The sequence below is a fragment of the Etheostoma spectabile genome, chromosome 5, assembly GCF_008692095.1.
Source record: "Etheostoma spectabile isolate EspeVRDwgs_2016 chromosome 5, UIUC_Espe_1.0, whole genome shotgun sequence".
NCBI classification, from domain to species: Eukaryota; Metazoa; Chordata; class Actinopteri; order Perciformes; family Percidae; genus Etheostoma; species Etheostoma spectabile.
The window spans coordinates 2,575,681-2,599,410 of NC_045737.1; the positions used below are offsets into that span (position 1 = coordinate 2,575,681).

General features: G+C 40.5%; 1 protein-coding gene across 1 annotated transcript in view; it reads right to left on the reverse strand.

The window, feature by feature from the left end:
• cacna1ba (calcium channel, voltage-dependent, N type, alpha 1B subunit, a) overlaps window positions 1-23,730 on the reverse strand; it is a 262,364-nt gene that overhangs the window by 95,898 nt on the left and 142,736 nt on the right. The window contains exons 30-44 of the mRNA XM_032515609.1: window positions 21,736-21,832; window positions 20,003-20,163; window positions 19,718-19,855; window positions 16,652-16,853; window positions 15,548-15,712; window positions 13,528-13,638; window positions 13,365-13,448; window positions 12,675-12,680; window positions 10,592-10,708; window positions 10,044-10,109; window positions 9,834-9,925; window positions 7,794-7,944; window positions 6,652-6,779; window positions 5,324-5,420; window positions 3,347-3,452 (exon numbers count right to left, since the gene is read on the reverse strand). Of these exons, the coding sequence (XP_032371500.1) occupies window positions 3,347-3,452; window positions 5,324-5,420; window positions 6,652-6,779; window positions 7,794-7,944; window positions 9,834-9,925; window positions 10,044-10,109; window positions 10,592-10,708; window positions 12,675-12,680; window positions 13,365-13,448; window positions 13,528-13,638; window positions 15,548-15,712; window positions 16,652-16,853; window positions 19,718-19,855; window positions 20,003-20,163; window positions 21,736-21,832 (1,721 nt within the window). The remainder of the gene's footprint in view (window positions 1-3,346; window positions 3,453-5,323; window positions 5,421-6,651; window positions 6,780-7,793; window positions 7,945-9,833; window positions 9,926-10,043; window positions 10,110-10,591; window positions 10,709-12,674; window positions 12,681-13,364; window positions 13,449-13,527; window positions 13,639-15,547; window positions 15,713-16,651; window positions 16,854-19,717; window positions 19,856-20,002; window positions 20,164-21,735; window positions 21,833-23,730) is intronic.

The following is a 23,730-nucleotide window of genomic DNA, read 5'->3' on the forward strand; positions in this document are numbered from 1 at the left end:
TTGTTCACATGCCTCACTGTTCGTGCAGTGCACATAGAGGTAATAGAGACTTTAAGTGAATCCAGTTTCATTAATGCTCTTAGGAGATTTTTCTCCCTCAGAGGGCCTGCAAAGTTAATCAGGTCTGACCAAGGCACAAATTTCACTGGAGAATCAAAAGAATTGAACTTGGAAGAAGATGCAGAGATGCAGCGATACCTGCAAGACCAACAGTGCACATGGATCTTCAATCCCCCACATTCCTCCCACATGGGAGGCGCCTGGGAGCGGCTTATTGGTGTGGCACGCCGCATCCTAGACTCCATGTTTCTGCAGCAGCGTTTTTCCTCTCTGACGCACAAAGTGCTTGTCACACTCATGGCAGAGGTGTGCGCAATCATAAATCCAAGGCCTCTGCTGCCTGTTCCCACCGACCCAGAGAGCCCGCTCATCCTCACACCATCAATGCTGTTAACACAAAAGACTGGAACTCCATCTTCACCTCCAGCAGAGCAGAGATTCTCCGTCAACAGTGGAAACAGGTGCGGAATCTTGCAGAGACTTTTTGGCACAAATGGCAACGTGAGTACCTCGGACCAGTGGCAGGACACAAGGCCTAACTTGCAGGAAGGAGACATTGTCTTGATGAGAGACAGTGTCGTGAAAAACACTACTGGCCTATGGCTATGGTCACCAAAGGGCCTCTTCCTGCAACAGTAAGATCTGTGGAAGTAAGAGTTATTCGCCAAGGCACTCCTAAGGTGTACACCGGACCAGTTTCTGAACTTGTTTTTCCGTTTTCTTCTAAATCTGATATTGAGCGTTTAGACATGTAGACTCATAGATATGGTATCCATAAGATACCAGGCAGGGAGTGTCATGGTCTGAGCAGACCAAGATTTATTTCTGTTTCTTTACACAAGTTTGTATATAATTTGCTATGCTAGAGCACCATCTACTGACGGTAGTGGGTATTGAGAATGGACTGCTGGGTAATTGAACATTATATTTCCTGTTTTACCGTGCAGACACACAAGATTAGTCACCGACACGATTGTCCGTTCCGCTGTCTCCGGACAAGTTATTTGCACTTGCTTATGTATGTTTTTATACTCTCACGAAGACAATGCCCGTAAGTATAAACGTTATATTCAAAGTTTTGGGAAATGTATAAGCCGTTTTGTTCTTGGCTGTAACTGTGTTTGTTGCATGTGCGCAGCTAGCAAGCGTGTTTGTAGCATATACAATGTGACAAAATGGACTAAAAGTAGTTTATTTGTGTTCAGTTTTACAGCATAAATAAAGGAAAGGAGAAAAGGAATGAAGATATCTTGCATCCACGTTCTTTGTTCGTCCTAGCCTGATGGTTGTAAGCTTGCTGGACAGCTGAGTAGCGCTACACTTAGTGAGGCCAGTACAGGTATCTAACAGTAGATTATAAACCCATTAAAAGCATAGATCATATATAATATGACAAATGTATTATAAGTTACTGTGTTGCACTACTATACATTAATTCCCCTGTATCATTTGCATATTGTGTTTATTTAGTTACCCTAATTTTAGCATTGCTTTATTGGCTTCACATTTCTTCAAAGAATATAGTTCAAAATTCTATTGATCACTTGGTGTTAAAATTAGCAATAGCAGCTACAAACACAAACTCTACATAGCTCTGACTAACTTGACTATAATTTATGTTGTAGTGTTTTCTTTCTTAAACCTAGGTGTGAAAAGGTAGAGCCCCTCCTTTTCCCAACTCGCCTGAAATTCCCCGTGACATTTAAATTTACTACCTTATCCTACAAGCACAAACATGTTTACACGCGCACACAAACACACTTAGGGGCGTTATACAGTAGCCGCAGCCAAGCTGGCACGAGCCAATTGGACCTCATGGGATTGCTGTACCTATTTATACAATAGACAGTTAAAGAAATGGACCCTATGGCTCTGGACGCAGACCAGTGAAAGATATTAGCATTGACAGTTAAAGAAATGGAACAACAGATCCCGTTGTTCTGGACAGAGACCCGTGAAGGAAAATAGAAGCACTTTTCCGGTGATGGCTAGGCGTTACTGCGCAGCTTCCACCTGAGCTTGACGATGTAGTTGTGACGTGAGCAACGTGTCTGAATGTTGTAAGTCCTCTGGTAGCTGTGCCAAGAGAAATCTCACTCATTCCCAATAAGCAGAGATGGAGAGCGTAGGTATATATGTTAGGAGATAACATAGGCACAGGCTAATTACTGCTAACTAACATGCTAGTTAACATTAGTAATTAAACCTAAACAGCTGATGTAACTCAAAACTGTCCGCATGCTTCTTCTGGCAATATGATAATCTGTCAACTATGCAACGGTAAGTTGCGTGGTTATGACGCAATTGTTAGCATATTTTTACAAAAAGGTGCCATAACGTGAGGTACAAGGTAATGGAGCCTTTTATACATTGTTGTGTTTCTTTAGAAATAAACAACGCACAAATAGAGTCTTGAAACGCTTCAGATGTAAAGTTATTCACTGTCAAAGTGGCGCCAAAATGAATGGCAGTTAGTGGGATGCTAACCCAAGTGATGGCTTGATGGTAGTATCACAATGGCGCCATGGGAGCTACGCTTAGAGAGGAGAGGCTTACTCCCTTGATAGCACCTACTTTCACTTCCTGGACCCACATCAATTTGTTTTACTCCCTGTTTGGGACATGGGATGGTGTTTATTTGTCACAATACAAAATGATTGGTTGTATTGCAAGTTAATTATTATTTAATTTTAGGCAAGGAAAGAATATTATTATCTGTACTGAAATGTATATTAAACTATATTTCAATGTATGTGTGTGATACAGAGTAGATCTGCTGAATCACTATACACAAAACACCCTGTCATATTTGTTTTTACCAATTAGCTTAACAGAAGGGCTTATTTAAAGTGAGGGTTTTCTGCCCTTGAGGGTGAGTGTCAACTTGTTGAGAGGTTGTACATGGAGAATGTTTGAAAGAGAGTATTTTTTGCTTGTGCTAATGAAATTAAGAAACCTGTGGGTTCATTTTTGTTTTGTTGTTTGGAAGTCTTTTGTTGGCAGTGTGCCAGATGACATACTTTTTTTGCACTGTAAATAAATCTACACTTTTCACCACAATCCATGTTTTGCTGTTTGCGGTGTCTTCACCCCATCATCACCCAACCTCAGTGTGTCCTTGTTGTCACTATCCTGTGTAGACGTGAGCTGCAAGGCCCATTTTTTTTACACAAGGTTAGAAGGAGGCAAAGTTAACATTATGTTGTTGGTTTTTTTGGGATGGAAATGTCTAACCTAGTCATTTTATTCTATTCTATTCCAATGGTGTGAGGTGTGATTCTCTGACCTGAGGCCAGTTTGATCCCCAGGGCAGTGCGAATCAGGGCCATCAGAGTGGAGGTGAAATGGACGCTGTTGTCATCAGCGATGGGCATGTTCATTTTGACGAGGCGCTGAGGAGAGGAGATGAGTGGTGACAGAGACTTAAGATCACTGAGTAATGGCAACACAACCCCATCAGAACATACGATTCACCCAGAGAAATCAATCTGTGTGCTGCTGTGATCCAATACCCTCCATTGATTCACTAACTTAGCATAAAGTACTTTAAAAGTGCTTTGCTAAATTTAGTTTGATACGTGGCCATGTTACAAAAGTTAACGAGACTGAATTCAGCACACAAAAAGCCTTCTCTACAAGTACATACAGAGGAGACAAACTAGACATTCACATTCACTGCTATTGGCTACAGTATGCACTACGCTGCAAGTCAAAGTGCACTGGTGCAAGACTGACATTGACCGAAAGAAAGGTGAGAGTAGGCATGTAACGCATAACCATGAAGGTGCCTCGACAGTCACAGGAGCTCGACTCTGTGGTTGCCATTCTAGCAATCATCAACTTGGAGTTGAGGGGGTTGATTATGCACTACATGTATAGTGGCAGCTAGCAATAAACAGTGTCCATTCCTCCAAGCTTGGGCAGCCTTAGCAGGAAGACTTGGTTCATGTAGGACTAACGGCACCACTAGATGCATACATTATGCTGTGGGATTGTTGTAAGAGTGGAGCTCCCCTGGACACAAAAAGCATTCACCTACATGTGCTATCAGTGGCAGTGCAGAAAGTAGGACAGACCATAGTCAGAATGAGATGAGGATGGGGAGCTGAGCCACACACACACACACACACATACACACACACACACATCACCAACACCACACCACACACACACACACACACACACACACACACACACACACACACAACACACACACACCACACAGATACACCCTCAACATCCATACTAACCAAACCCAAAACACAAGCTGCACAATCAATTAGAAAGACATAGACTTCCTGCCGCTGTCACCTACGCCTGTTATTATATCTAGATTTGCTTACATTGTAAGTAAGTAGACTGAAACATGCAATATTAGGTAGGCAGAGCTGGTGGATATGTCAACAAACATGGTGGATCTCAAAGGTCTCAAAGAACTTTATCTTTAAATCATTTTCATGTCAGTCTAATGGCCATACTCTATGATAGAAACAAAAAACATGTGGAAATACTGTATGCTGGCCCTATACACATTAAAACTATTTTTTTAATAAAATGGTATCTGGTGAGTTTGGCAATTAAGCCAAAATGAAATAAATGTAAAAAACACATCAACCAATTTTTTGTCAATGCTGTGCATTACTAACATTTGACAACCGACACACATGCACAATTTTACACACACACACACACACACACACACACACACACACACACACACACATTTCAGAGTGGATAGACTGAGATGACAGAAAGAATGAGAGGGAATGGTCAGCAAATATAGAACCACAAAGTGAAAAGCACACATATAAAGTATTACTCCTACAGAAAATAAACAGAAGCTACATATACACGCACCCACCTGCGCGTGTGCACATACCCACACACACACACACACTGCTCCACAAAATAAAACACACACTAGGGCGTACATTCAAAGGAAATAATAATAATTAATAATAATTATGACAAAAGGGATCACATATCCTCCAAAAACATTATATATGCTAATTTTCATTAACTTTAAGTCTTCTTATTTAAGCTTTATGTTATTATCATTAGTGATGGGTATTAGCCCACACAAAGAAACAGTTAAGACAGTAAAGATGAAATAGGGCCTTACACCAAAAATATCAGCACGCTAGCAAAACAAAGTAAAGAAAAGAGGTAACACTGTAGAGCACAGACATTGGCTTGACTTCAGTCCAATCGGAAAAAAGATTGTCGAGCATAGGGAACAAGGTGGAGGAAGATGAAGGTCTACCTTGTAAGCGACTCTTGGCGGACATTTCTTTCCCAAACCTAAGGGTGGGGACATGTGGAGCAGCATCTGATACATATCGAGGTACTTGATACGGCCACTTCACAGGGTAGGAAATCAAACATAAACAAAATGCAAACAGAGAAGGATGGGGAGTTAGAGAGGGAGGAGAGGAACAAAGGGAAAAAAACAACAAAACAGGAGAATAATGGAAAGGAAAAACAGAAATCTGTTGTTAATAGATTTCCTAGAGTGAGATGTAAGGTGGATGTCATCCTCGGCCACTGTGATGGGGCACAGGGATGCATCACTGTGGAGCTCAGGATCCCTGACAGGAAACATGAAATGGTAAAGAGTGAGTTCGGTGGGAGAGGGGAGGAGGGGAGAGAAGAATGGATGATGGGTTGACCCAACACACCGAATGCTGATGGGTGGGAAGATAAATGACAGCATTGTAACGGGGATGTCTGCCTCAGCATGCTAGCAAACATCCCACTGGTACGTCAACCAGGGTGCACGGAGACAAAGGTTTCAATGCCAGCCCAAGTTTTGGATTGGGATTAGCCTGGCCTTCCTCTGGTAGACGTCTTCATAAAAAATATATCACATTCATGTCAAGTCAATTTTTAATTATTTAGCCCAATATCACAAATCTGCCTCAAGGCATTACTATCTGTACAGTATACAACTCCCTCTATCCTTAGACCCTCAAATGTAGTGATCAAGACTTTTGAAGGTTTAAGCTGATAGAAATGGGAATTAAAATATGTTTTCTGACTAGCTATTACAGACAGTAGAAAGTAAGCATGGCAGGTGGCATGTTGGACTATGCCGTGGCTTTGAAAGCTTTGTTTCCACTCCGGCATCATCAACCAAAGCCAGTCAGTTTGGAGGGGCGGGTGCTCGTGTAAAGGCGATTTCATTGGTGCACAGCCATTCAGTTAAAAGTCTTTTGGCATAGAGGTACACAAAGCACCCTAGTGACGGAAATGTCTGGTATTTGCAAACCTTGTATGCTACCCTATTAGGGCAGTTCTTTCCTAAGCCAAGTGGGGGTGAGATAACGCGTAACAAATTGTACATATCCTTATAGGAAATCCGTCCGCTGTGGAAAAGAACAAGTACATAAATAAACAATTCGTTCAAGACAGCTTAAAATAAAACAATGATCATCAGTGGGCTGGCAGCGTACAACAAGTACAAGGCTTGTGCATGCGGCCTCATTTAGCCACCAGTCACAAACAGGGAAGAGAGTAAAGTTAAGGTATCTTTTCACCCCACTTTACTTTGTGTGCTACTCTCTGGGGCCCAGAGAGAGGTTGTGAACATACCATGCAGCGGGGTCGTACTCAGCCCAAACCCGGATGAACTCATCGAGGTGATGAGGCCCCAGGATGGAGGAGTCTCTGGTTAGGTACTCAAAGTTATCCATTATGACAGCCACAAACAGGTTCAGCATCTGGAACACAGACATTAGGTTGAGTTTAAGCCCGTGTTTTGGCCTGGTCGCAGAAACATTTAAACAGTCATTTTGGAGCAAAATGAATTATTCTTAATGACACTGGCAAGGACAGCTGAGCTGCTTTCGGAGCTGAAGCATGCGATCCCCAGCCTCTCTTTACTTTTATTTATTCAGTGTTTGTTATCTTAAGAGTGTCTTGTACTTTTCGCCTATCCCTAGCTGCTGCAAAAGGGTGAATTTACTCATTGTGGGATTAATAGAGGATTTTAAATCTTGAATCTCAGTTCATCTTTTGTTTCCAAGTTTATAGCACCACCTATTTCTTGAGGACACTTGAATGAACTGAGCTGTGCTACTTTCTGGGGTGACTGGAGCTGTAATCATTAGGTCTAGGACAGTGGTTCTTAACCTGGGTTCGATCGAACCCCAGGGGTTTGGTGAGTCAGTCTCAGGGGTTCGGCGGAGGTTAAGACACACACCCGACTCATATGATTCGTGATGACACGCCCCGCTTGGCCATCATCAGAAGGGTTCGGTGAATGCGCATATGAAACTGGTGGGGGTCAGTACCTCCAACAAGGTTAAGAACCACTGGTCTAGGAGAATGAAAGGCTCCTAGGCTCACGTTCAGGCCACAACATTTTAGCTACTCACTGTGAGGACAAAGCCCGCCATGCTTGGCAGTGAGGCGCTTAAAAAAGTTATATCAAAATTTTTTCTTTCAAATGCATAGAAGGTTCTTGTTTAAAAAAAGGTAAACTCAGTAGTTAAGATAAAACTATTTCTTTGGCCACTTCACTTGGTTTAAAGGTTATAACTACACTATGAAAAATATAGTAATTGTAGTGATTGGACATATACATTGAGTCACATTACATTTATTTACACTACAAAACTCCAATGAATCTAAACTTTTCTGCAAGGCCAATGTGTCACATCCATGTCACAACTGACAAGATATATCAGGCCAACAGTTATAGTGGCTACATTTAGGTGTGTTTAGGTACTAACCAGGAAGGAGCAAAGGAAGATAAAGGAGACAAAGTAGAAGTACGCAAAATCACTGCCGCACTCTTCCCCATCGGACCCTGATAGCTTGTCACAGGCTCGGTGACTTAAACATGATAACATGATCTCGTGCCAGGCCTCCCCAGTTGCACTCCTGATGAACATAAAAACACAAACAAAGAAAAGACAAACAGATAAGCTTTGATTTGAGAGACATAAAGGGCTGTCAGCATTTTGGGCATCTACAGTTCAGCTTCAACGACATTGAACAGACAAGGTTGAATGATCATTTAATTATATCTAAAAAAGAAAAAGGTCAGATAATGCAGACTTAGACAGTTAAACTAACAAGAATTCACCTAAGTGTAAATAAATTCACATAGTTTAACACTTAATCAAAGATAATGTGCTGATGTCTTTTCCTTGACAGTTGCATGTCAATATAAGCAACACTAACTGCCAATAGATTTTGATATAAAGTTGCCTATTTCTGATTAGAATTACATTTTATTACATCTTCTTCCAACAGAGCCCATCCACTTCAAATCAGTAGGAGAGCACAGACAAAACACAGAGACACGAAATCTCTCATTAAACAACAAAAAACTTTGGACCTCATGGCTCACAGTAAGAAGCTGATTGAAAAAATAGTTTTTTGGGTCCTTTAATGATTTATAAAGATCACATTTTACAGGTGTTATGATCTCTCCTTTTATAGGACTATCTGTTGTATCATGATTGAAGTTTATGTTGACAGCTGAGTTAATTACAGTATATGAGAAAACTCCATACACTAAGGGTGACTGCAGGATGCCAATGAAAGCTTTTGCAAAAGTTTGTAAATGAACCTTGAGTTAAACCTTTTCACATTATTGCTTCTAAGGTCGAGGGTGAACCTTCATGCTCAACATCTTGCACGGTTCTTATGAGAATAGAGGTGTGAGGATGCAGAACTTGTTGGTAGCACAAAATCATAACTCTAAATATAAAAACTGACTCTGCTGTGACCTCATGTCCTTCCTGGCAGTGTAATACCCAGCCCATTGACTTAGGGTTTTCCACAGTGTGTTAACCACATGGCTGACTTCCAGGTATTTACAGAAATTCAAATAAAATTAATAATTCATTTTTAAGATAAACGATTTGGCCACAGCAAAATCTGAAAACGTTCCAGCCATGGATGGGAAGTTTAAATTTATCACATTGTAAAGTGCAACTCGCAAAGCAACTTTGTAACAAGACAGCTGCGCTCAGAGTTTGAGGATGTTTCACTGTTTACTAGAGTTTGTTCCTGGCTCCTGAGAAACATCACAGAAATACGGATGTTCCTCATACACACTAATTTGTCACTAATTTATACAATCTTCTAACCATGAGGCATGATAAAATCATTTTATTAATAGTGAGGGACTGTTATACATTAAACTATCCAACATAATAATAGGTAGTTAAAATTGGATAAAACTTATAAATGCATTTAGGGGGGGGAAAGGGACCCTAATTATTTTTCACAGTACGCCTGTCTCAGTACAGTCAGATATAGTGACAGTTTTCATATTTCCATAGACTCTATGATGGCGAGGGCCTGTGACAGTATCCCTACACACCAACATTTTTGTCTTTAGTGTCTAGTTTCATAAAGAACCTTTATTTTTCTCTTCTGCTCCCTGAGTTTTTGAGCAGTTACAGTTAAGTTAGATTGTCTGACTGTGCAGAATGTTTCCCCTCTGGGTTCTTGTTCTTTGCTCTTTTGTTTAATAACTCTAGTTTTGGAATAAAGTGGCATTGTCCATGTTTGCTGAACTCCACATTTTTCTCTGACTCTACTATGACTATAACAGCTATGATGTCATCAAATGTAGAAAAGGTGCAACTTCAGCATTATGGTTTGTGTACAGCTGCTCATTACCTGCTGGGCTGTCTGCCCATCTGAAAGCCCAATTGATTACTTTTTTATAAAATAGTATTTTATTTTATTAGTATATGGTCAAAGTGATCTAATGTCTTCCTGGGATTTACATCTAATTATGAAGCTTCTTATACCTGAACAGCAGCATGAGAGCTTGAAGGAAAGTGCGGAAGTTGTTGTGGTGATTGATAGCTGTGTCCTCATTCATCTCAATGTTGCCAAACACCTACAGCAGAGACACAGTGAGGAAAATTGAATTTTCAATGTCTTAGCAATGTGCAAATTATGTTTTTCACGTTCACGCCACAACATTTTAGTGACCACAGCAGAGTGGCTTCACCCACCTGCATCCCAATGATGGCATAAATGAAGAACAGCATAGCAATCAGGAGGCAAACATAAGGCAGGGCCTAAAGGACAGGAAACAGAAAACCAAAACACATTTACTTATTAATATCCTCTCTGAATTATTCCAGCCAGAATGTTTGAGTTCAGTAAAAGAAAAAGAAAAATTACACATTGTTATTTTACACACACACACCCACGCTCACGCACACGCACACGCACACACACACGCACACGCACACACACCCACGCTCACGCATACGCACACGCACACGCACACACACACACACAAATGTCCAAAATTTAATGCACACACAGCGCTCATAGACATGCATGTTGTTGTTGAGAGATGTTAGAGTGATGGGGCTGCCCTTGGCCAGGCGCCCCAAGCAGGGGTTTGGAACCTTTCTCAATGGCACCTTGGCAGTGCCAGCTAGTCCACGCTCCATGCTGTTTGATCAGGCTGCCATCCAAGAAGTTACTTTATGTAGGTGCGTGAGTGTGAGAAAGTGCACGTCAGTGAGCATGTGATTCTGTGTGCGAGCACCTTAAAGGACTGGACGAAGGTCCACAGCAGGATGCGGATGGTGTAGCCCTGTCTCAGCAGCTTGATGAGCCGAGCGGCTCTGAACAGCCTCAGGAAGCTCAGGTTCAGCAGCCTGTCCTGTAAGACACAGACGGGACATCAAGCAACAACATGCCCTTCTCACTCACTGTTAAACACACACCCTTTTCAGGGCTGATTTGTTAATTATTAATTATTAAGTCACCAGTTACAAAATATCACAGTGGCAAGATGCTGACTTCCTTTAACATGCAAGCTTGAGTAAAAACATAAAAGGCCTAGGTTCAAGATGCAAGAAAGCTCCATTCACCATACTCAGATAACTGTGTTCACGTTAATAACAAGGTAAACAAAAATTGATTTCACTGTGTTGATGTTTTAGTCATTTATTTAGTTTCTATTCATTTAATTTAGTAGAAATTTATTGATGTCATATATTGAGTGAATCCCCAGTTTGTTTCTGCATTTTTTACATTGAGGGAATTATGTATTCACAGATCTGGCTTCCGGGTTAAAAAAGGCATTCTCAACATACCCATTCTGACTCTTTCTTCTACAGCAGGGATCAACAATATACTGTGCAGGGATAAAAGTCTACAAGTTTCCAGGAGCTAAGACAATCTGAATTGTGTCTCATGTGGGAGCGAAAGTGACAAAGTACATTGGTGTTATACCCATATTACAGTAATGTACTGTATCTGTAGCTGAAATACATGTTTGCATCAGAGTTTAACACATTAAAGTGCACTAGGTTCCCATCTTAAAACTATGCTGACAGCCCATACGTAAATTCAAAGGTTGTTGGTTGCTGTAATTTTCCTGACCATACTGGCTGAAAAAAGTCCTCATTCTGTGTATAATCTTCCACTTTTTGCAGTATAAAATTCCTGATTGGTGTTAATATCGCTCTAAAGCCCAGCAAGGAAACACTGTCCGTGGATGCAAAATGAGGGGATTTCACACCAAAAAATGTGAACCTATTCTTAAGCCCATCACTATATATGATTGCCAGTCCCACAATCTACACCAGAAGATGTAAATGCTCATGCTATGAGCTAAGCTCATTAAAACACACTGTGATGACCCAGTAGAAACAAACCCACTTCGGCCCATTAATTCAACATTTTATTTCATTTCAACATTTCAACATCAGAAAACAGTTGTGTGGAGGAGCTTTGTCAAGTCTAAGAAAGTAACCCTGAATTAATATAGGTTACAAATGATATCAGAAAGACATTTTGTGTTTCAAATGCAGTGAGGGTCTGACAAAATCAACTTGCATCATGGGAAGTGGAGCACCCACTACACAGTTTGACCAGTCAAACCACGAAAGCCGTGCAAGCAGTTACCAGTAACATGGCTCAAGCACATCGTTCGTCGTTCGACTGGTCATGACTGTTTTTCCACTTTCTTTAGAAACTATCTTTTTAATAAACTGTCTGTACACTTACAAAGTTCTCAATGCTTTCATTTACATGTAGGGACCCTCAATATGCTACCGTGGAAATGTGGTGCTATTTTGAGCCTTGTTAGTGGTTTAGAAATAGCAATTTCTTTTTACTTTACCAGTGCCTAATTAGCTAATTAAGGGTTTGCGCTAAAAACTGGTCACATTTGGATTAGCATGAAAACATAGAACGGGCGACTCGGTACCCATGTGTTATTAACCCCTAGGTTCATTTTACACTGGAATTGTCCTTTAAGTGATACATGTATTACAGTGCTATTGACAAGGCAGAAAGGGATCTTCCTGTTTTCTGTGATGGCATTCAGTTCAGAATCTTGTTGCAGAACTGACCTAGTTAGAGATTACCATTTTGACTTTATCAAAAAAGTGACTTAGATATTTAGTTAAAAGATGCATGTTTAAAAAAGGATTAAAGGCAGGATATCTTGGCCTTTAGACCATTCTTTTTTAAAGCATCTCTTATAAGTTCCTCAACTTTATGCAAGGGCAATCCTACATTGCTGAACTCCTCACATTTAAAATGACCACAACATTGTATATATTAAATAAAATAGTAAGCAAGCTATGAGCAGAGAATGGCAACAGAAAGTCACTCACCGTAGTCTAATGATGTTTGGGACCAGGGCATGGCAACATCAGTGATGACATTCAACAAGATGGAAATGTAGAGAGAGAAAGAGAGAGAGAGAGAGAGAGAGAGAGAGAGAGAGAGAGAGAGAGAGAGAGAGAGAGAGAAATAGAGACAGAAAGCAGAGGAAGATGAGGAGAAAGTTCAACAGAAACAGTCATATTGCACGACATAAACTGATACAGCTTATACAGCTGATACAACAAATACACACGTGTAAATCAGTCAAAAGCTACTTCACAATACACACATGTGACTGAACAGAAAGAAAGTGTCTGGAATGAATAAAAAAACTGTCAAACAACCAAAAAAAGCATAATAAAGCATAGCTACACTGTAAATCTCACATTAGAGATTACTTTCTGAAGTGGATTCAAAGAAGCCATCGTTCTTTAGCTCCTTTATCAGACCTCTGTGGTATATTGATCAAATCAACAAAAGACTGGCTCGCAACCCTCCCCTCTTTCCAAGTCTAAAGCTGTCTGGACCGCTGCCATCCGACTGTCTTTGCTGATGTGGCTAGTTAACTTGTTTGCATAAAGCTTGCTGTATAGGCTGTCCCTGTCCCAGCTCAATACCATGACCGCTGTGTTCTATGGATACAATGCATTCAGCCTTGTTGAGGTGAGGGTCGAGTGAGTGGGTACCGGTGCTCTTACATTGATTTCAGTCACCAGGATGTCAGTGATGCTGCCCAACACTGTGACAAAGTCAAACACGTTCCAAGCATCCTTTAAGTAGTTCTGAGAAACAACAGTTGAAAATCATTAGTTCTTATATATTATTTAGGATATTTAAAGTTGTCTCCTAAATGTTACCCACCAATGGACCAAAAGCAATGATCTTGAGGATACACTCCAGAGAGAAGAGAGTGGTGAAGACTATGTTGAGGTTCTTCAGCATCGCTTCATAAAAGTCTGGAGCACCATGAAACTGAAAGACAGGAGCAAATGATCATGTTTTGCTGGCTGGCATGTAGGAGTAACATTCTTATTGTAATAGTTTGACAGTTTGGTAATTAAAGAGTATTCACTTTGTTGGTGAGAGTTAAATAATGAGATAAAAAACACTCTCATATATGAAGCTACAGCATTCTACTGGCTGACTTATCTTAAGTCTCGAACATTATAACCATGATAACCAAAACCCAACAACCACCATTACCACCCGGTTGACTGAGGAGGTAGAGCGGTTGTCTACCAATTGAAAATGTCAGTGGTTCAATCCCTGGCCCCTGCAGCCTACATGTCAAAGTGTCCTTGGACAAGATACTGAACGCCGAATAGCCACCGGTGTGTGAGTGTGTGTGAATGTTTATCTATTCTGTTAACACAGAACTATCTGAGAAGCCGTCAGTCGAACAGGGCAGGCACTTTAAATAAAATATCTGGCAAACAACTTCCGGTTATGGCACCGCGGTGAGCAGACGTGGATTCCCGTGTTCTGTTGCTAATCTGTTGCAAAAACAAATACTACTTAAAACATCACAATTTGAAACAATACTTGTTATACAAGGTAATATTCCGAGAAAAGTAACCAACAGCACTGAAATCATGGACAACCCCTTCACAATGGACATCATGAAGGCTATATAGTAATTAAAACTTGATTATCTCTCTGAGATGGATTGCCGAGGCTGAATAAGGCATATCCATGGCAGAGGACAAGATTGAAATGCTGCAAAAAATTGTGGAGAAATTTAAAAGGATCCTATATGATGAATAACATCTGTGTACTGGGTGTGCCTGAAAGGGAGATGGGATTAGCCTCCGACCTCTCCTCTTACATGGAAAAATAGATGGCGGACATTCTGTAAATATCCCTTGCTGCTCAGACACAAACGCAATACTTTTAAGCTAGACAAGATGGATTTTGGTGTGATGTGTGATCCGCCGATTATATGTGATCTTGTGATATCACGAGAATCCAGCTGCTGTGCAAGGTAAGCCTTGATCACCAGTGTAGGTATGTGTGTGGAAGTGTGGTGAATGTTTCCTGTAGTGTAAAGCGCTTTAAGTGGTCGCTAAGACTAGAAAAGTGTAATCTATCTACAAATTATAGTAACGTCTGTCTGTCTGTAAACCTCTATATGTATATGGGTGCCCGCTCTACCAACTGAGTTATCCGGGAGCCCGACACCATCATTATACTGTGGTATATCTGTGGTGATATCAACATGCAATATCGTGGACAATATTTTTCTCTCTCTCTCTCTCTCTCTCTCTCTCTCTCTCTCTCTCTCTCTCTCCCTGGTGGTTGATTAACACAGATATACGCTAATTCATGACATAACAGGCCAGGTGGGTAGCAAACTGCCATGAAGCTAATGTCACCACATTTTCATTGTGATATTTTGTGATTACATTCTGAATCTGCAACGTTCTCTGTCAGGTAAATATAGTAGCACAATGTCTCCCTCTGATATGCTGTAGACACTGTACTACACTGTATGTCAATAGTAGGCTTTACAGTGGAGTTGCACATTAAGTGTTTTGGGGTCCTTCTGTAACTAATTTTGGGGTGCAATTTGGTTTTGAAGAATTCTACAAGCAGCAATACCACCACGGATGTTACTTTTGGACAGAGCCTGGCTAGCTGTTTCTTCCAGCCTTTTGCTAAGATAACACAATAAGCTTCATATTTACTGCACAGGCATGAGAGTGGTATTGATCTTTTCATCCATCTCTTGGCAAGAAAGGGAAGTCTCAAGCGAAAGTCTCAAAATGTCCAACTATTCCTTTCCTGAGCTAATAAATTCAGGAATTCATATAATAGTCAAAAAAAGCCTAACAAACTATATATACACCGTACAATTCGAATTATATTATTAATATCTTCTTACCTTCATCATGAGTACCACAGTATTGAGAGCAATCATGATCATGATGGAGTACTCAAAGGGAGCTGAAACCACAAACTTCCACATCCTGTACTGGAAGGACTGCATGTTCTGGGGCATGTAGCGTGTCAGAGGTTTGGCGTTTATGGCAAAGTCAATACAAGCCCTCTGTAACAAAGAAACCACACCTCTGCTTCACTGTCTACAGTCATTGAAAGGAACTACTCACAAACCTCAGTCTTGGATGAAAGCATATATTTTCTATTGATCATTCAAAATCTGCACTTGTGTGAGCAGCTGGCATCTAAAACTACCATAACCATTTTATACCAAAAGAGTACACAATTTCAGTTTTTAATAACTGTGTGATAACTAATGTGAACAAACATTTTGGACCCAGGTGCATTTCTGGTTTAAAAACTTTCGATCATGAAGTATTAAATGAACATGAAGCTCTTAAAGTTGATAAGCTTGGAACAGACTTAAAGATTATTGAAACCTTGAAAGACTAGACACCCCACCCACACACAACCAATGTTAAGACCACCATATTCAGATCTTTTTAGTTACGGAAACCAAAAAAAGGACACATATTGTGTAACAGCTTAAATATAGAGACAACACACACTGGGCAAACAACAATCACATTTCTGCAAGAACATGAATTATTATGTGTTACTGTACAAAATAGAAAACACTCATCAGAAAAAGTCAGTAGAGCCTTGCTTATGTATAGTGCAGGCCAGGGTTAAAAAAGAAAGAACATGGATGGATGAAACATGAGGGCAATGGTAAACTCTGCACAGCTGGAGAGCGGGAGCAAGGTAAGTTTCACGTAAGCTGTGGTTCTTCACTAAAACCTGATAAAGTGGGATATAGAATCTACTCTCTTACTGGAACTTTACAGGAGGATGAACATTCTTCCAAAAGCAATTGACATATCGATCCAAAATCTTGCAAAGATATTCAATTGGGTTAAGATCTGGTGACTGCGGGCCACAGCATATGACTTGCATCATTTACATTTGTTCATAAAAAGGCTGTGTAAGCAATTCCGAATGTCAAGATAACATAAAGCTCAGAGTTGTTTGTTATGGCTCTCTTTACCTCATTCTTTTCCAAGCTGCATTCAGACAATGCCTTGTCTCCCTGCTCCTGGAAGGTGATGATGATCAGAGCCACAAAGATGTTGACAAAAAAGAAAGGGAAGACCACAAAGTAGACCACATAGAAGATGGACATTTCTATCCGGTAGCCTGGACTAGGACCTGTGTCTTCAAAGGTAGCATCCACAGAGTGCTTCAAAACACTGCAAAGAGAGAACACAACACAAAGCAAGAAAGTGCTATAGGTGCCTTACAATACCCATACAACCATACTATGTGGTATGTCCCAATACATAGTATCTTAATGCAACACCAGGATGTCCTACTGCATCCAGTGGGATTTTGAGAGGGCAAAGACAGATCACAGCTCAACTTTAAATTTCGTGCTAAAGACTGCGACGGATAAATGAGAAGGAGTATCAAAGTTTAAGATGCAATGTTATGAAGATGTATGCCCTAATTTTATGCCTACAGTACTGCATGCAACAATACATACTTTGTAGGGGCAGCTGCAGTACGTAATAAAAGTTAAAAGAAACTTGTTCAATTCTATGGATATACAGTATGTATACAGTATATATTCTCAACTAATAAAAAAGATGACACAGCATAAGTTTATTTGCCCTACAGCAGAAACTGACAATTAAAAGTCTTTTGTGAATGTGTAATAAGCATGAGATTATTATTCAGCATTACAGGTATGAAGGCTTATTTTCCCACTAGACCACGAATGCCCTGAGGTTATGAGAAGTGAGTTGTATATAAATGACTTTTAGAAGAAGCTCCTGTCTAGCATTTTTACATAATTTGTCAGCAAATTAGTTACAGAAAAACATCATGAAAACAAGTGCAAAGACACCAGCAGGTCTTTAATAAGTGGGTCACCATAAACAAATGACCATCCGGAGCAGCTGGATCCAAAAGCAGGCAGCTTTCAGCAGCAAATCTCTAACTTTTGAAAATTAAAAATGTTTATTTGTATAGCACTTTTAAAAAACCAATAGGCAGGTGCCCGGATGGCTCAGTTGGTAGAGCAGGCGCCCATTTATAGAGTTAAAATGCCCCCCAAAAAATCTTAAAAAAATACGCAATAGGCAACTGTTGCCAACATGTGAGCAATAACACCTTTATAAGGTGGCCAAAAAATCAGTTAAAGTTAAACAAATCCTTCTTAGTTCACACTGTCTTACAGTATCATACGTGTGTGTGTGTGTGTGTGTGTGTGTGTATGACTGAGTTTACTCTGAGCAGCAAGTTGCTAAGGTTGCAACACCAGGATAGCCATGCTTACAACTAGAGATGTTCCGATACCATTTTTTACCTCCCGATACCGATTCCGATGCTTGTGCTGTGGGTATCGGCTGATACCGAGTACCGATACCAGTGTATTTAAAAAAAAATGTTATCATACTGCACATGCACAACTGTGATATTATTATCATTGTGGTAAAGCCTGGCTCGGGTTTAACACTTTGTAAAACATGAATTAATACAGCTGCAGACGGTGGGCATATGCAGATCTTTTTGAATATCCTCTAGGTGTTTGAAATGCGCAACTACCTTCCTACCATTCGCCAGTGCATCACTCACACTTCTGAGACAGTAGCCCTTCATGCACCACCAGCTGAAGAGTGTGTGCGAAGCATTCCAAACTTGGTACATCCACTTTGTCCATGGCTTTCTTCATGTTGCTAGCATTGTCGCGCAAAACAACATGAACGTTGGACTTGGGGATTTTCCACTTTACTAGCATCCCCTCAATTGCTTCGGCAATTAATGTGCCATTATGTGACCCTCGTAACTTGTTGGCGTGCAGCATCGCACTTTGAGGGGTAAATGTTGACTCTCTGTCCACCCTGTGGGACGTTAAACTTAGCAAAGACATGGGGCACACGTCGGAGCTCCAAATGTCCGTGGTAAAGCTGATTGCATGCACGTCTTTCAGCATACACGAAATATGTTCCCTAACTGTCTCGTATAATTTGGGTAGCGCGGTTTCTGAGATATATTTACGACCTGGTAAACAGTACCTTGGCTCCAAATGCTCCATTAAGCATCGAAATCCCACATTTTCGACGACAGACAGGGGTTAGTCATCCAGAACAATAAACTCCAAAACTTTGTTGGTTGCTTTTTGGCTGTCTTTGGGGAATTTATCTCGTTGCTGGAAGGCAGTTTCCAGAGTTTTCTACTGCAGTTCGTCCTTTTTTTCCCCCTTAGCTTTCGTAAATTCATTGGGCTCTTTAGCGTGACGCGTCTTCAAATGTTTAATTACGTTGCTGGCTTTGAAATTTGCAACACTCGTGCCACCCCTCGAAATTGCTTCTTTGCATATTGCTGTCTTACAGGTGGGAACATCCACAGTAAATTATTGCCAAACTGCCGACATGATGCACTAATGTTAGCTTCTTTTAAGGAGGCGTTAGGTGATCAATTCTTCTTCGCCCCTATAAAATAGCAGTGCAACTATTTTCAGAGCGGCAAAGAAGAACTGTGTCCGAGCTAACGGAGCTAACCAGTAAATAGATTCCTATTTCTAATAATTGACGTGGTATCGGATCGGTGCCTGGACTCGAGTACTCACCGATACCAATGCCAGCATTTTCGGCAGTATCGGAGGCATTTCCGATACTGGTATCGGAATCGGAACATCTCTACTTACGATAATAGATACAGTGGTTGTATGAGTTCATAAGGCAGTAAAAAAAGACTTTGGCTACAGCCCAATAACCAGACCTTAAACACGCCCCTGTAGTCAGTGACAGATGGATGGGTACATTTTGTACTTTGACAACTCCTTTCATACTAACGCCAGTGTTTATGTTATTAATATCTAAAAGTTGAATACCTTGTCATGCCTTTAGTATATTTGGTCTTCACGCCTTTTTCCTACTTGCATTTCCAATGAGGCAATTTCCCCACAGGAGCCCTTTAACTTACATTTATGGATCCCAAATGAATCCTGCTTTTCCAGGTGTCAAATCCATCACAGATTGACATAATTTCAAATATGACAGCCTTACACATGTCTGTAACCTAAAGAGGGAACCAAGTCAGCTGAACTTACGTTGGCCAGCCCTCCCCAGTGGAGACAGTGAAAAGGGTCAGGAAGGCCCAAAGCACATTGTCGTAATGGAACTCATATTTCTTCCACTCTCTGGGCATGGCAGCCACCTCTTCCCTGTCATAGTAGAGAAACTGTCCTCTGGAAGACATAAGGACATAAATAAAGCTGAGTGGGGTAAGACAGGTACAGGGTCTGCTTTTGACCACAAAAACATTTGACGGTTTACAATGTAGAAGAATTAGAATCTGAGATAAGCAATGAGGAAGTCAGGGATTCTAGACCAACTTGCAGTCCTTCTGTAGGCCCTTAGACTCATCTGTGCAGTAGAAGAATTTTCCCTTGAAGAGCTGAACTGCGATGACAGCAAAGATGAACATGAAGAGGATGTAAACAATGAGGATGTTCAGCACATTCTTCAAAGAATTGACCACGCAGTCGAACACCGCCTGAAGACACACAACACACATTTTATTTAGGGATTAAGTGGAAAATTATTTCTGAATATAGTTGAACACTATCATATTTCAGGATGCTGAAATGTTACTCCAACTCTTAATTCAAATCTGAATCAGAGCTGATAAAAATCTGAGTGGGACTAACCTACAGGCCCAGCCTGGCCAGCCGGCCCAGCCACTGGGAATTCTCACAGTATTCTATTCTTAGTGGCTGCCTGCTGGCGCGTCCAGCTCAGTAAGTGCAATAACACGTAAGACACACAGCATAATAAATAATATGCTTGTTTAAGATCACTGAGAGGAGCCGAGAGGAAGAAAAGCCCTTAACAGAGAAGCAACTTAACACTGTAAACCACTGATGCTATGTTCAGCACGATATCAGGTCTGTCAGGGGGAAAAGTAAGCTCCCTGTATTCACAAAAGCCTGCAGCAAAATAATATTAACATCAAACAATGTAACCACTAAATTGCCCCAATGTGACTACATTAACAAAATTAAACAAAATCAGGAGAGAACTTGAGAGCACAGAAGGGTGACAGAAGAAAAAGAAAAAACACAGAAGAAAAAATTACTTTATTATAAATAATACAAAAAAAACTTTACATTATTCATATCACACTAATGGACAAGCATCACAGTCATTAAATGTGTGCTGTCAACCACAATTTCTAACCGTATTTACTGATGTCTTTACCATTGATCTAAAAGCATATGTCATGTTAGTCACATTTCCATTTGAAATACTTACAAGTGGGTATCCAAAGCCTAATACATCTTATTCCTCTATGTCACAGATCTCCATTGTTGTCCAAAACTTTCTAAAAGCACACCAGTGATCAACACTGTTGCACTGGGTGACATGTTCCTTCATTAGCATGAAAACTGTCAAAGTCAAACATACTGAATTGACAGTCATGCAGAATGCCATAGGGTAATCTGGATCAAAGGAAGTACATTTCCAGGATATGACATCCTCCGTGTGATGTCAGGCTTAGCACTTCCACCTCCGCTCTCTATCTGTTGATGTTCCCAAAATCCCTTTGCAACGGGAAACAACACCAAACTTTAAGGCTAGCAAGCTACACGCTGAAAATGGCAAGTTTTGAACAACATTTGGATTGTGCAGCAAGACAGGTCGGCTTGGTTCTATTGGCGAAAAATCGTTAAGATTTACCAAGATTTATTATCTAACTGGGATGTTTTTGGAACCGATTGGCAGGATTGCTATGCGTTAAGTACACACAGCAAATTAGGTTAATCCATGTGCCGTTTCCTTTTGCAGGGTGCAAATGTTCGACCAAAACAAGTTTCTTTCTGAGACCATTTTGCAGAGCCACCGTCTTTACAATCGAAGCTTAGCGCCGCCCAAGACAATTGAGAGTGGTTTAAAGAAATGCTAACAACCCAGAGTACTTTTTTCTCATATTCCAGAATCTGTGGTGTAGCCAAACCTGACTCCACAGCGCTGGGCAAAAAACTAGTGCTCCTTAATCACAGCCCTGCTAATCTGGCTAAATGAATCAAAATAAAGCAACTACAAAAAAGCAGCACTAGAGCAGAACCTTGAGTTTTGGCAGACGTTTGATGGTCTTGAGAGGCCTGAGCACTCGGAGAACTCTCAGTGACTTGATAGTGCTGATGTCTTTGCCTTTGGTCCCCCTGTGGAAAGCAAACTCTGTTAGACCACACAGAATTATTTGCAAATCACATGTTGTTCATCAGATCATGAGAAGGATAGCAGGAAAGAATGTTTCCAGATTTAACTTTAACATGATGTTTATGATTCATTTTGTCACACTTGTAATTGTGTTTAAAACGTTGCAGGAATCTGGAAATAAACAAAAATGCATCCATGAGAAGTCCATTTTAAGTACAGAGTGCGGACCAGGACGTGGTTAGACTTTATCAACATCAATTCTTAACACTTTTGTTGTCTTTGGGTCAAATTTGATCCATTTTCAAAAAGTTTCTATATCAGAAATTTTTTGGAAAACAAATTTTCCAAAAAAAGTAACGTGGATGTTTCCCAACAATGCTCCTCACAAGTTAAATAAATAATCAGTTCACTGCTTTCATTGAATTTGGGTGTTTTTTTTGTCAATTTTATAGCATTTGGAGAAAACTTGTGTGTGACAAATGTAAAAAAGAAGAAGAAAAATGTCAAAAAAAGACAAATGTTGGTTACTGTATCTGGCGTCAATTAATGTCTTTTTCTTCACACTGAAGATAATTCTTAATGACCTTTGCTGTATGTTTGGGGTTGTTTTCCTGCTGCAGAATAATTTTGGGGCAAATCGTACGCCTCCCTGATGGTATTGCATGATGGATTAGTATCTGCCTCTATTTCGCAGCATTAGGACACCAATAATCCTGACCAAACCTCCAACTCCATTTGCAGAAATGCAGCCCCAGACTTGAAAGGAACCTCCACCATGCTTCACTGTTGCTTGGCGCTCTCCAGCCCTTCAGTGAACAAACTGCCTTCTGCTACAGCCAAATATTTCAAATTTTGACTCGTCAGTCCAGAGCACCTGCTGTCATTTTTCTGCACCCAAGTTCTTATGTTTTTGTGCATAGTTGAGTTGCTTGTTTCCATGACGGAGGTATGACTTTTTGGCTGCAACTCTTCCATGAAGACCACTTCTGGCCAGACTTCTCCAGACAGTAGATGGGTGTACCTGGGTCCCACTGGTTTCTGCCAGTTCTTAGCTGATGTCACTGCTAGACCTCTTCCAATTTTGATGGGAAATAAGTAGGATGTAACAATTACTGGTGTAACGGTAAACCACGGTAGAAATGTTGACGTTAACAATTACTGTTTTTATTTAAATTTCCTTACTGTATTAAGTTATGTTGGTGGCTATAACATTTAGTTTTGGTAAATAATATTAATAATAAAAATAATAATATTGATAGTAAGTCAGATGCTTATTAATGTGCATTATGATTTGCTTATATTTCAGAACCACATCCAAATTCACATGTAACGTCAAATATAACTTCATAGTTAACTTCATGTTCAAGTTGTAAATTCATACTGTTACATCCCTAGAAATAAGCTTGATGTGTTTTTCATCTGCTGCACTTCCTGCATCTGCAATTCCCTGGCCGACCATTGTGTCTACAATCCTCACCCTTGCCCGACTTTTTGCAAATGTACCAAAAGAATTGATCCTGGTTTGAAGGCAAAAAATGTTGACACCTGCCTAAGACACACACACGATTAAATAAATAAATTATAAAACAATCAAACAAACAAGCGTTATCCCTCAACACTCAGATACAGCATATAGTGAGGAAGTAAGAGAGAATATGGGATTGAACTCAATACAGGGGCTAAAATATGACAAAACTCTGTCAGACGCTTTAATGTGAAGGTTCAAATAATAATGAGGACATCTGGCTCAGATGTGGATGAGGCCATGACTGTTCATCATTTTCCTGGAACAGAAACAGAGCTATAGGCCCTGAAAACCCCTCTTCCAACTGTCTCAACACTATTGTTACCTCCATGGCACTCCGGAGTGAGTGAGTGTGTGTGTGTGTGTGTGTGTGTG